Here is a 14869-nt window from a genome sequence, read left to right as displayed (position 1 = left end):
CAAAGATAATTTTGTGTTAATTCTGGCTGTGTAATGAATCCCTTTGTTGTTTCTTTGAGTAATTATTTGTACTAATTCTCTATGGGGCAGATTTTTCAAAGGTGCTGAACAGCTGTAGTTCTTATTGCTCTTAGAACACTGACCATGCGATTAACTCCCATCTGTAAAATATGACAAAATGGGTCTGGCTGTCATTTCCTAGTAATACTGTTTGAATTAAAGTCTGGCCAGAGAAACAAAACAAATACTGTTAGGTTTCCTGGCTAGCATTTCATGGGTGCAAGACGTTGACGATTTCTCCATACAGGTGAAATGTATGCTTTGGCCTATTAGTAAAATTCGGTCTATTCAGGCTATGGGACACTCTAGAAGACAAATTTATCTGTGTGACTAAACAAAATGTAGAGTTCAATGCATTATGCTTGTAGGAGTATTTTAAATATTTGAAGTCTAGAGCAATGCAATAAAAATGCCAAGGGAACAATCAAATTTACCAAGTTGTCTGAAGATATTCAGATGCTTTAGTGAGCTGGAAGCATGATATCTGTAAAATTACATCTTCGATATGGTGTAAGGATTTCTAAGACCAGGGATTAAGAAATAAAATGTAATTAGGACATGAACACAAACTCAAATAATAAATGCTTAGTCTTTAATTTTGTTTTTCCCCCCCAACGTGTAAAATTGTTTTGCCCAGACACTGACATGGCTGTATTAGTTTAGATTTTATTAATTTCATCACTTCTGTAGTTAGTTACAAGTATTGAATAACTGAGTAACACGGTCACTAATACAAAAATAATGCAGCTGCATGAGTTATGTCATCCTTCCTCTTACAGATGATAGTTCTTGTATGAGACTGTATAATAAAAAGCTTAATTTTTTTTAACACTGCCTGCTTAAAATCAGTTATGATTATAGGCTCATTTCTAGTGTGACTTACTGGTCCAAGGGACTTCCCCACATGGAGTGATCTCTGGTAAGCATTTTTTTTTTTTTTCCCCTGCTTAGACCGCTTCAAATGATTTGCCATTTGAAACACAATTTCAAGGAAGCAGCTTGCTAGTGCAATATTATGTAACAAGAATTATCTGTATTCAAAAGGAAACGTATAAAAATAACAAGGATTTAAGGCAACTATGAGGCTTATCTCCCTGTCCCATTTGTAAGTAGCAGGGATGAATATTCAAAGAGAATGAATTTTTTTTAAACCCTCATGTTTAATGCTTTTTAAAAATCTGCAACCTATAATTTCAAAATACATGGGATTTTTTTGTGTGTGAAACATATAAGCAGCAAATCTGACTCCACGGCTTCTATACAAATTGGCTTTCCCCCCCCCCCCCCCAAATTAAAAGTGCAAACACTCTTATCCCTCAGTGTCCTGACCAGTAAGATGAAACTTTACCTTTTTCATAAATTGTCCTTACATCCCTGTAACTACATAACTATTCTGTGGGTATAGCATTACACAGATGAAACTCTTTATATAGGTAAGTCATGCTATTTTCAAAATATTAAGATAATCTCGTGCAGGTGCAAAGACTAAAAATATGCTGCTCTAAGAAATAAGCAGTAATTTGTGTTATGAGTTTATATTCTTCATGCTGATAGAAAAAGGGAAAAAAAAAAACCCGCACTAAACTTCACATTCTCCGCATGCTCTCTCACTGGGTCACCTGTTTCTCGTATCATCCCTTGTTTCTGTACCAGCAACTGTTTGCCAAGCGTTACCTAAGCTCCTGCTTTCAGCTCACTGTAGCTAGTTACACATTCACCCTCGTCGGTTATTTATTTTTATAAACTGCAAAACTGTCTCCTTTTGCCATATAAAACAGCTATTTCTATTAAGTGATTATCAAAATATTCTGGGTGACATCTGGGCCCTACTTTCTCAATGGCAACACTCCTACTGACTTCAGGGGGACAGAATTTCAGCCTTTGCGTAGTCTGGCTCTTCTATTCAATGTGAAACTGGAGTCACACCCAAAGTAAAACACACACGTACATACAACCCTTACGGAATGTTAGCTTGCCTTGCCATGTCCTGGATATACTACGAGTGTTCAGTGACTAAGTATTTATATAAAAAAAAACAAAACCACTACTTCAGACCTACAAAATAAGAGGAAAAAAAAAATTTAAACTACTTATCCCAGTACTTCCCTGATCTAACTTAAAACCCAGCTGACCAGCCTGCCTCTACTGGTCAGCTTTTTTCCCCCCGATGTCTCCAACTGAAGCAGAATGCAGCAACTTAAAATAAGTATTACCAGGCGTTTCACCTAAGCACAGAGCACTTTGTAGGTTGCCTGCACAGTAAACCTCATTCACTGGGCAATACTATGTAATACTTTAGCACTGCACAGAATACAAACTTAACTGCTGTCTCCTGATATGTTGTATGTGTAACAGAAATAGGCACTGCTTCTTTGCCGAACTGAGCCCGTTTGCATTTGGGAACTCAAAGGAATGCTTGGATTTATTATGCAGTTTGGTCTATCTGGAGAATAGCTGCTTGGGTTGACTCTTCATCAGATTGTTCTGTTTCCCCACTGGCTGGTTTGTTTCTTTCCTCATACAGTCTCTGGCTAGAAACTTCTAGGGCTGACCCATATTCTTCATCGTCTTCAACAATTGAGAGCTCAATGTTGCTGTTTATCATTGCGAACCCTTCTCTGCTTTCTTTCTCTAGCAAATCAGCTATTGCTTTGCCTTCCTCAGCTAGAGAAGTTGGAGGTGTCACATCTGAGAGCCCCTCAGTAAACGAAGTCTCCTCATCCTTCACAGCCTGCTCACTGCTTGTAGTTTCTGGTGGTTTGTCCTCATTTTCAGCTGGGGTCTCTCCTTCACGGGACTTTTTCACATTGAAGGTGAGGGGAGACACTTTGAAAGAGGAGCCTTTCGAGGAGGATTTCTGGTGATGTGGAGTGAGTGATTTCTTAATTTTCTCCCGTCGTTCAGGAGAGACAATTTTTGTGCTGATCTTGTTCATCTTTTTCTCAATATTTTGGCGAGAAAATGCTTTCTTGAGGCTGTCCACTTTCTTGAGGCTTGATCGTTTTATCTTCTCAGCTCTTGATTCTCCCATTTTTTCCTCAGCGCTGTCATCCAGACCATCTTCGTCATGAGGCATTTCATCATCGGATGACAGCTCCACCGTATGCAATGTTTCTTCCAGAGTTTTGTTCTCATCCACAGACTCTTCCTTCCCTTCTGTAATACTGGGAACAGGTTCTTTCACAAATACGTTGGCAGGAATCTCATTTTCCTCCTGAAAGAGTTGACAGTATTTGAGTTTTGCAGTTCACAGGACACACATTTGATAAACAAAGCTCAACCCTGAACAATGTTACATTGTTTGTTCTTTTTTAAACAATGAAATGAAGGAAGCTGAGCATATTTTATAGTTTGGTATATTTAACCAGCAAGAAGCCACTCAAAACCCTCTCGCCCATTCTGTTCTACAGTTTAAAGCTAACAAGCTGCTAAATGTGAGATTTCAGTTTGAGGCCTCGGAGAAACTTACAAGAAAATGGAAATCCTTACTAATAAAGGGTTTAACTGCAAAGCTGTACATTTGAACACAGAAGAAAAAGGCTAGCATTGTAGGTATGGCACGAGACCAGGCACTCTGGCTCAATTCTTGATTCAGTCACAGATTCACCATATGACCTCAGGCAGCTTGCATAGCCTCTTTGTGCCTCAGCCTCCTTCGCTATAAAATGGGGACATGCGACTGACGGACACAGGGACAATGAGTCTTACTTCATTAAAATATTACTCATTTTGAGCTCCACGGGCAGAAAGTGCAATATGCAAGCAAAGTTTCAAGAGAGAGACACATATAGCAGCTAGAAGTCGGTTAAGTACATATATGAAGAATGGACCAAAATCCTCAGCTGGTGTAAATTGCTTAAGTCTCATTGATTTCAGTAAGTTTTACTGCAGCTAATAATATGGCCCAACATTTTTAGTTCTGTTTAATTTGGAGTGCAGTGGACTGAACACTGCTATCACTGTTTGGTGGAGCCAAATTTTTCCCAGCTTGATTAACACAAGGACGAGGCCTTTCACACCTTGTGCTCCCTCTCCTCAGGTCCCCACTTCCTCTGGATTGAGCTGCACTGCAGGGTTGAGCACCGAAAGGACAGATGGAAGCAGGAGGAGGGCGAGAGGCTGGGCAGCCACAAGAAAAGTCCCCTCTAGTTTGTTTCCATCTATGTGCAGAATAAATTTTGAAATGTGCACCAAGGCATGGGCAGATGCGCACCACCAGTAGAAACACATGCTGCCAGCTGTGGACAGCTGTGCTAATCAGCTGGGTGGCATTTGAATCTCTCCTGGGTGGCCATTCAAGAGCTCAGGTTACAGGGAACACTGGCCACAAGTGCTCCATATGAGAAATAGCTCCATCCCTAGCCCCCTTCTGGGCAGGCTGGAACCCAGCCTCTCCTTTCCCTTGATGGAATATTTTGGGAGAAACGCTGAAGAACTCAGCAGAGGCTTCCCTTATCCTTCTCCTATGGGTTTTAATGGTAGGGAGGTGATCCACCCCATACTGATGGGAATACGTTCTGTTTCTATTATAGAAGGAATGGTACTGATCTAAAAAATAAAATTGCAAAATCATGCAAAAACTGGGAGACTAATATTATATGTCACAGGGAATAAGAGTAGTTCTGGGCATCAAACCAATGAGCTGGACAACATCTGCATTTTTCTTTATAACCAAAAAAGGCCAGAGAGGGATGTACTGCTGAAGTAGTCAGATGTTTCTAAACTAAGAGCAGGTTGAGCAGAGCTGCAACTGGAAGTTAAGGACCACCTCCTGCAAATAGTTACTACGGAATACAGAGTTTGCAACCATGAAGAGTTCCAAGGGGGATTTCTCCAGTAGCAAGCACAGTGTAGTAGTTTTTTGCAGGACTGAGCCTTAAGAAAGAAAAGCAAGCAAGCCTAGGACATTTATTTTATTTCTTTTTTTCCTATCATTGTAATAGACAAGTCCTGCATTCATCCTACTTTTTAACTTGGAAAAACTTAGATACTCCAATCATCTCATTCAGAGCTATGGACAATGGGGAAACATATGAACTTTTTTTTTTTTTAAGATATAGAAATGACTACATGCCAGGTATGATAGTCAGAGGTCTGTCCTTAGTGGGGAAACAGACTACAGTTAAGAGAAAAAACTACCCCCCTGCCACCCACAATTCAGAACTTCTGTTTGTTAGCATAGGGTGTGATCACCAGAGAAAATGGTCTCTTGGGTTACAATTTCTGCTCAGGCTGTGCAGGAATGGACTTCCTGAAAGCACTGCAAACATCAAACTACATTTTACCTGTGGCTTTTTTTTTTTTAAATTAGAGAAGTCATATTTTTCTGTAGCTTTGCCTTCCACAGCCTTCCAGGAAACAAATTCTACACCCATGTATGAACAGAAGTTTAAACAAGTGTGTGTTTGTAATATCAGTTACAAAATTAAGAAGGATGGAAAATTTCCGCAAGATAGTTGTCCGTTTTTCCTAGTCTGTTGTTTCTATTGACCTTGAATTAACAAGAGACTTGGACAAAGAACACTCCCAAAACGCTCTGTACTTTTCCTACACTGGAATCCTAATAAAAACTATCACTCGTTACATGTTGACATTTAAGATGATGTTCTGGTGCAGAGGCCTGTAACTTATGCAGGCACAGTCTGTAGTCTTGTGATTTTTAACTTGTTTTATGGTAATCAGAACACATACTATTTATCACAGCAGTTTTAATGATCCAAAGAGCTCTGACTGCCATTCAAATGTTCATAATATTCTCCAATTTGACTGCTGAAACATGAGCTATGTAAGTGGACAACTGCTGATTTGATCCCCATACAAGTATCTGGAAAATCAAGCAAAAAGACAGACATCCAGTATAGAAGTTTACTGGCTTAATTGTCCAGATTCTTTCCAAATCTCGACAAATCAGAAGGGCTACATCTACACATGCCCCTCTTTTTCGGAAGGGACATGTAAATGAAGTGGGTTGAAATTGCAAATGAGGCGCTGATGAATATTCCATGACTCATTTGCATAATGGTAACAACCCTGCATGTCAAAAGTGCTGCTTTCGAATCGCAAACTAGCTGTGTAGATGGCATTCCTTCAAAAGGAAACCCCAACTTCGAAAGCACCCTTCTTCCCAATTTTTGGGGGAAGAAGGGTGCTTTTGAAGTTGGGTTTCCCTGCAAAGGAACCCCATCTACAAGGCTAGCTTGTAGCCAAGCTGTGTACATTTCCATACAGTCAAATATTCAAACATAGGAATGTGACTAGAACAAACCGATTACAAGATTTTGGAGAATCACTTGTAAATTGCATTGATTAGGCTTTATTAAAATTTACTTTAAAAAACAGAACTATATAAAATAAAAGGCCCCAATCCTCTCCTCCTCATTCAGAATTCCCTTTGTCTTTAATGGAAGTTCAGTCCGAGTGAAGGATGAGTGGAATCTTAAATATTCAACATTGCAAAGTTCCATGTGAAATGATCAGAGGTGGAAAAAGTACTCCAAAAGTTACTTGTCCAGAAGTGCAAGCACCTGCACTTATATTCACTTGAGTACAATGTTCACATGCATATGCTTTTCATAGAAGAGTAGGACTGGAAGGGACCTCGAGAGGCCATTGAGTCCAGCCCCCTGCCCTCATGGCAGGACCAAGCACTTTCTAGACCATCCCTGACCATTGCTCAAGTGTCAGAGAGGTACCCAAGTTAGTCTGTATCTTTGAGAACATCAAGTAGTCCTGTGGAACCTTATTGACTAACAGATATTTTGGAGCATAAGCTTTCACGGGCAAAGACCCACTTCTTCAGATGCATGAATGGGGGTGGGTGGGTTCAGAGGGCTATTTAAAGAGCGGGGTCCCAGTAAAAGGGAGGGTAAGAGCTGACAAGATCTATTCAGTCAGAGTGAAACTACTTTTACTCAAGTAGTTTTCTAGAGGGATACCGTGATTTGTCCTTATATACACATTCCCCTCAAAGCAGCTGCACTTTTGGGTACTTTTTCCCACCTCTGGAAATGATAATACATTGAGACTGATCCAGCAATGAATGAACCAACACTGTTCAATTCAGTGACATTTCCAAATGGTTTGTTACAAAGTATGGCTATTTCTAAAAATATTACTATTAACACTAAACACTATTGGGGGGGAGGCTGGAACACCCAGTTTTCAGTATAGATAAAAAAATTAATAAATGCAAATGCTCCAGTATAATCAGCTGGTATAACTGCTTGTATTCCCACCCCACTCTCAGATTTCCAGTGCAAATCAACTATGGTACTTCCTTTTATCCCCCACATGTAAAATGGAGACATTTTTCTCCCTCAGTGGGTGTTGAGGCTTGGCTCATTCTTGTTTCTAAAGCATAATGGAATCCCTAGATAACAGGTACAAGATAACCCCTCTGGAATGAAGACAGGAACACTTAACTGGCTACACAGGGAGTAGAGAACTTGATAAGAGGAAGTCACATGCAAGAGAACTTTTCTTAAGCTCCTCTGCCCTTGTTTGCTGCTATAAGTACTATTTTAAAAAAAAAAAAAAAAGATTACTATGAGCATGTTAATAAAAGGGATATCAGTAACTCTGACTGCCATCTACCCAGAAGTCCTTCTGAACTCTGTTTATATTTGGTTGTATTACATAGGTTGCAGGATTTGAGTTTAGCCAGGATGAGAACAATGCACTTATTTTCCAGATAAAGTTTAAGCATCTGACTTTTGAACTGGATCAAAAACAGAAATGATAACCAATTCTGAGAAGGGATCAAAATCCATCTTCTTTCCATCCACCACATTCAGAAGACTAAAGCAACATTGCATTTTTCCTGATCAGTCATTACTACTCACAGCTAACAAGTGGCCTTCCTGTTTTTTGTTCTAATGTCATGTTTTGGGACACAATACTGCAAGTGCTCCAACTGAAGTCAACAGGAATTTGACCTGGATAGTGTCTGCAAGATCAAATCCTTGTTCAGCATAGAGGCGCTACCCTGTCATTTTTGGGGCATGTATACTTCTCCTTGTTAGTAACAGGTACAGAAAGGCCTCACATTCATAACAATGTACTATAAAAACTGAACCATGTAAATGACTAAGAAACAGTGAGGGTTTTTTTTTTTTTTAAATCTCCCTACCACTGGTATGGCTAGAATCACCATGGAAGGCAAACATCTCCCCAGGTATTGTGTTAACTGGCTACATAAAGAGTAGACTCTGTAAAAGGACATGTCATATGCAGCTGAGAACTTCTCAGCTCCCCCCCAGCCCACACACTTCCCTAGTGGGGCTGACAGCCACGGTGGAGCCTGGTGCAACTTGCAAGGGGGGCCCAGTTCCATGCCCCGGAAAGGGCAAGACCAAGGATGGAAGGGATGGGGCCTAGAGCAGTCATCCCCCCGTTCTTCCTGCTTCCTCAGAGCTGTGCAGAAGCACTGCCATGGCAGTTCAGCAGGGCCAGGAGCTCCAGCTGCCGCTTTGAAGCACCAGGCCCCAGGGCAATTGCCCCATTTGCCTGCCCCATCTCCGGTCAGCGAGCCTGCCCTTCCCCTGGTGTTTTTCAGAGGGTGGTTCAACGTTTAACCTTCTAATTATTTGGCCAAGTACAGTGCAGATTTCTGTCACAAGTAAGTTTACTATTGCCTTAACGCCCTCCACTTTGGTATGTCTAGACGATGTGGAAGATCAACCTGGTCTGGCTTCATCTTCTGGAGTTTGATTTCATGCCTCTATCTGGAGTCAGTCTACCCCCTACTCCTCAATATCATGAGGACTAAGAGAGGTTGATGCAAGAAACACTCAAGACTTTCCCCTGGGAAGATAGCCAGGTAAGTCAATTGCAGATAAATCAGTTCTACCTAGGCTCGTGTATCTGCAACCAACTTACCTTCCTAGTGTAGACCAAGCCTTTTTCTCAACCTCTATCTACTCTTAAGTTTGTAGACAGGTACGAATGCAATACCAAACAGGAGTTTGGGAAGGCAGGTTTTCTAGTATGTTAATAGTTGTCAGCGTATCACCTACAGATTGGTTATTGTCTGTTTAGTTTTGCTTCTTTACTTTTGGACATGAAGGTGCTTTTTTCAGAAGGCTGTTTGTTATGCTGATTGATACAACAAAATGCAAACATATAGTTAATTTCACGTGGCTTTCCCTTGCGCAGTTGATTTCTGGATAAAAACTAATCACTAACTGCAGTTACTAGAAGGGCTTGAATACAGATTTCTTGACCCCTACCTATAATTTAGCAGACTTCCTGTCCCATCCAACATTGGAGGATATTTTATTGAAATGCTACTCTGTTTTCCTCTTTATTTTGAATTTTACACATCACCCGTCCTCCCGCTTTGTGTATCTTAATGCATGTCTGATATGAAATCTGGTCTCAGTCCATGCAGTCTGAAATCATGCTGATCATGCGGTTACAACAAAACATGCAGGAACAATGCCAAAGCTTAACAAGGATTTCAAAACAGTCACTCCAGTGTTTCAAACTGCTGCACTACGTATGGAATTTGCAATAATTTTCAAAGCTTTGCATGTTTAGATGGAATAACATTTCAGTTGATGCCAAGTTTTTAGAAGTATGCAAACTGTGACCAATGCGGGAAGTTTAGGGAGGAAAAAACCTAAATATTTTAATACAAAAAATATACAAATTGACTGTTTTCTAAACGTGTTTTCATAGTGAGTGCATCCAGTGAGGGAAATCTGATACTAAGTCACAGCCTGTCCTCAGGAAATACAAGCTCCGAGTTCAATCATGTCATCTTTACACACCCAACGCTCCTGTTAAAACAATAGGGAACAAACTCAAATGTAGAAGCGAGTCCCAAATCTAGGCTTTTATTTTCACAGGAAGTTGCTTTTCTAGAACAGGAGACAGTCCGTAATGAGAAACGCAGGGCACTGAAAGTTAAACTTAAGTGGCGGAAAACAAAAAACCACCATATGTCCAAGTTTTTTTTTTTAAAAAAAAAAATACAATATTAATATTGTATTGTGGCAGCAGTTGTTTCTTTTGCCCAGAGAAACCTGCTCACTGTCATATACAAATCCACCCATCCTTTTGTATTTTTTCCTATGCATAATTCTTTGGCAGGGGGCAGAAGGCCTGAATTCAGCCTAGAAGACTAACAGGTCTTTTCCAGATCAACCACCCCTTAAAGAGAGCACGCAACCTTTGTGGAGAGCTGCAGGCAGGTAACAGTTGTTAGCAGGCTGGTGCAGAAGCAAAGAAAGCAGCAACAGAAAAGCATCATGGCCAACATCTGGGATCCTTGCCAGGGTGTGGTCAGTCTGCTCCCTTGAGCTGAACGCAAGCTGGCAAAGATAACAGCACAGCCACAGGGGTGGAAAATCCCAGCCCCTCCCATCTTTGCTCCTGGGAGAGAATTCCAACCACTCCAAACAGCTATTTCACATCAACCACTCAAATGCTACAGACTAAGAAATTTCAGGCCACCAAATATACAAGTCTGTCTTTAACAGCTTGTTTGTGTTACTGTGAGGAAGTGTTACAATCTCTTTGTAATGATTGTGTAGCCACCTTGATCTTAGGCTATAAAAGAGACAATGCACGTGAAGTTATAAATGTTCATTGGGCTGACATCTCTTGTGGAAGAGTCAAATGTCTCAGAGCTGCTCTTCGGCTCTGGGGAAGGTAGCAGAGGTGACGGGTAGCAGAGGGGAAGCCACAAGCCCCAACCCAGCCCCTGCCCCCCTCCCTTGCCTATGTCCCTCACCCTGCTGCCCTGCCTATCTTCTGCAGAAGTGCCATGCCACTTCCAGGGATGTTACGCACCTCCACTGAGTGGCACAGCTGGGGAGCAGCACAAGCTGGAGCACACTGCTTTATAAGAAAGGCGGGGCTGCCCCCACATGCCACAGAAGTGGCAGAGTGCCGACTTTGAGTGGGGGCGGCTCCATGTGCACTTTAAATCTAGTGGGCAATTAAAGGCGAGTGGGCAGGGTGTGTGTCACAAATCCTCAGTGTCTTACTTCAGTCCATGGGTTTTGGTATCTTCAGTTCTCAACCTGGGCACTGCAAGCCTTCTGCAGGTTTCCTGTAGGGATTCAGCCTGAGGGGTCAGATGTGGTGTGACCCCTTTGCTTAGCTATCTAGCCTCCAATTGCCCACTTCAGTTTAAGTGGTCTCTTCCAGCAGGTACGAGCTGCTCCTGCTTACCCACCTGTCTCACCTTGTAATTAGCTTATTCACCCTCCTTACTTCCCCAGAGCCGAAGAGGCGCTCGGTGAAACTCCAAACTTGTGTGTTCCACCAGGACAGCGAACAGTATTACCTCCCGCCCTCCTGTCTCTGTTCTTAGTCATATGTTTACAAAATTAAATATGTTTTTTTTCCTTTGCTGAATAAAAGGAGAATCAGGTCTAAGGCTGGTGTTTCCTCTAATTTTTTTTTAATCCATGTGCAGAATAAGTTGTGGTATGTACACTACCATTAGAAAACCAACCTTGAGGACTGTGGGTGCACAGCTCAAGGGGAACACCAGCTTTATTTACAGCAGCTTTCCCATATGTTAGTACCTCTGATTGGTACTGGTGTCAGCTAGGGATTGGCCCACATAAGTGAGAGGAGAATTGGGTTCACTACCTACTAGGGTGAGAGATTTAGAACAAAGATATCTCTGTGTGACAGATGGAACTACCTAAAAGCACTACCAGTGTCCACAGCAAGGACAGTATCTCACACTTATCCCCAACCCTTTTGTCAATTGTATCCTTCCATAATCCTAGAATGTACAGTCTCTGGAGAAAGAGATATCTCTTTAAAATAAATTTGCATAGCATGACAACATCTGGATTTTGACAGATCTCTGGATCCTACTTCAATATAAATGAAAAAAAACCCTATCTGGATCAAGCATTAGAGCCAGCCCCATACAAATTTAAAGATTTAAAATCTAATTTCTGCAGCTCAAGCTCATCTTTTGGTATCTGATACCTAGGAGGTAGTTACTATTTTTAAATTTCAATAAAATACCTTAAATTCTTTTAAAAGGGTCACGTTTTGCATCTCTTTTACTACAGCTGGTACATGAATAGCTTTTTAGTTGCTTTTAAAAGGTAGAAAAGACAATGGACTGAAAGACTGTGTGTCATGATTTTTTCCTCACCTTTCCTTAAAAGGCTACCTTATAGCTTCAAGAGAATAAGCAGCAGCAAGGTAGGTCTTTCCTGAAGGAAGGGATTAATCAAGCCTGCCAAATCTTTAAATCCTGATTTTGTGTCCGTGCATGTGTATGAGAGACTATATATTCCAATTTTTATCAGGCTAGAAAGATAAATTATGCATTTAACTAGCCAAAGTCAAAGGGAATTTTCCTGAAACAAAATTTCAATGACACTTTTTAGTAGAAAAGGTACATTCCACAATTGGTTAAAATCCATGCTGTGTTCAGTCTACATCGTTGCTTAAAAAGGAGAAAATATGCAAGCAATTCAGTCATACCATGGAAAGGCTGATAAAACAGAGCTGAGTTTTACAACTCCGCTTTTAATAGATCTCTGAAAATGCTGGGGTAGACCTAAAAATCAAAGTTGGCATTTTATAGAGGGCAATAAAGAACTATTAATATCCCTAACATTCTATTGCGTCAGTCAGAATGGGCAGGTTACTTTTTTCTCCAGTTATGGCCTAAAAACATTAGCAACTCTCTCAAAGTTTCCACAAGCTCCCCCGTACTGCAATGAAAGCATTGCAGTAGCAATGGATTCCTTTCCCTTCAACATCCTGTGGAGAAAGGAGTATGAACTGGTTGGTGAAATTCAGTATTTGGTGTGCATAATTTATTAGGTGTTGCATGCATAGGTTACAAACCGTACATGCCAAAAACCATGTGGGATTACTGGCCCTGTGTTGGGGCTAGTAATTCTGAACTCGAAAAGGGTTTGCATGATAACGTAGTGGTCTTGTAGAATGGGGATGAGTCTGACTTGTATGAGGAGGAGTGGCATCACAACAGAAGTGATTTTATGGATAAATGAAACCGCATTCTTGCTAACTAAGCGCCAGCAATAATCACAGAGAAAGTATATTCCCACGCACAAGTGAGTGGGCTGTATAAGGGGTGTGCGCATTGTTCACCGTGCCACAGGTCTGTTCAATGTGAAGTGAAGTTAAAAGTATTTGTATCTACATCTACAGGACATGTGTTCTCCACAGATAAGGAATTTGAACAGTCTGTGCAGCTGGCCCTGGAAAGGTTGAAATGAACAGTGTGGTTCAATGAGATATCCAAGTGGCTTCTCTGAACCATCAATAGCAGCGCTGACTTGGCAAAGGCATGCAAAGCCAAGGGGGAACAGGCAGGGCACACACGCTTAATCTGGGGTACGCATACCATCGGCCAGGAAGTATCTGGCAATTGGAGGGCTAAGGGGAAGAGGGAGGAACTAGGGAGTTCATCCTCTTTCTTTTGGAACAGCCACACGGTTGACAACTTTTGTGCAGCACCAGGTGAGCCCAGGGCACTCATCTGCTCCCCATACTCTCCCTGAGCAGCAGAAATTGGCCCTGCCTGGGAGCCTCCCTGTTGGAGCAGCAGACATGGAGATGGACTATGGGGCAGAGAGTGGAGCAGGGTGCTACGCAACCCCTGCAATGAGTCTGCCCCAAGACCAGGGGCCAGAGGCAGAGGAAGGGTTTGGCCGCATGCCCACCCCCCGAGTGGGCAGAGCTAGCGAAGGGAGCAGAAGGGCCCAGCCTGCTGCAGCCGGCGGACTCACCTGGAAGATGAGCACCTTGAAGTGGTTGCGGCGCAGCAGCTGCGCGTGGTTGCTCTCCAGCCGCTTCACCTGCGCGCACTGGCGCTCCATGCGCTCCCGCACCTCGCGGGTGTGCGCGCTGACCTTGCGCGACTTCTCCAGCAGCTTGCTGACGGCGTTGCTGGTGGAGGTGTGGTGCTTGCACAGCTTGCTCAGGTCACTCTGGATGCCCTTCACCGAGCCCTCCAGCTCCACCTGCCGCTGCTCCATCTTGTGCTGCTTCTCCTGCACCGAGTCCAGCATGTGCACCAGCTTGTCCAGCAGCGTGAGCACAGTGATAGCGTTCACCTGCGCGCTGTCCCGCAGCGCCTCGCCCGGCGCGCCCGGCCCCGGGCTCGGGCTGCCCGAGGGCTCCGGGCTGGGGCTCTGCTCCTCGGCGCCGGGCGCAGCATGGGCGCCGCTCCGCTCAGCCTGCACCCCGTCCTCTCCCATGGCGGGGCACCCAATGAGGGCCTCCACCGGCTCGCTGCTGGCCGGACCCGCAGGCAGCCGCTCTGCCCAAGGCGGCTCCTCCCCGCCGCTCTTAAAGGCTCCCACTCCCCGGGGACTAGGCCGACTCCTGCCCCGCTCAACTTTGTACAGCGCACGGGCGCCTCCGGGCCCCGCCCCAGCGAGGAAACCAATCGCGGAGCCCGGAGGGTGGGCTCTGCCCGCCGCGGCAGCGCGCCCGGGCCAGCCAGCGTCCCTCTGCTGTGGCGGGCTGAGTCCCCTCTGTGCGAGGGGAGCGTCAGAGCTCAGCCATGACTTCATCCCGGGGGGGGGGACAGCTCGCCCCAGCCCCTTCCCCCTCCAGGCTTGGCGGCAGCCTGTCAACTTCTACCCCCACCGCCCCCCGCCTCTGAACCCACCTCCTTGCCTGGAGTCCAAGCCATTGGAATGGGAAGGGTTGTTTGCCATTGTTCTGGCTGGCTGGGGGGACCAGGGAAGGGGAGGAAAGGTTATGGCAGCTTTAGGTTTTTTGCTGTTGTGTTTTTAAGAGAACTGTCTCCGGCTTTAATGAAAGACACCAAGGGCAGGGAGAGAGGGGAATA

General features: G+C 43.5%; 1 protein-coding gene across 1 annotated transcript; it reads right to left on the bottom strand.

The window, feature by feature from the left end:
- Positions 1–635: 635 nt before the first annotated feature.
- Positions 636–14603, bottom strand: CAVIN2 (caveolae associated protein 2). Its single transcript, XM_075002025.1, has 2 exons — positions 13800–14603; positions 636–3274 (listed from the first exon to the last, which is right to left on the bottom strand). Exons 1-2 carry the CDS (start codon positions 14586–14588, stop codon positions 2486–2488), a joined length of 1578 nt encoding a protein of 525 aa, XP_074858126.1. The 5' UTR covers positions 14589–14603; the 3' UTR covers positions 636–2485.
- Between the last annotated feature and the right edge of the window lie 266 nt (positions 14604–14869).

This window comes from Carettochelys insculpta, chromosome 8, assembly GCF_033958435.1.
Source record: "Carettochelys insculpta isolate YL-2023 chromosome 8, ASM3395843v1, whole genome shotgun sequence".
Classification (NCBI taxonomy): domain Eukaryota; kingdom Metazoa; phylum Chordata; order Testudines; family Carettochelyidae; genus Carettochelys; species Carettochelys insculpta.
Note: the sequence above shows the minus strand (reverse complement) of the source record. Positions and strands in the feature narration are given on the sequence as shown.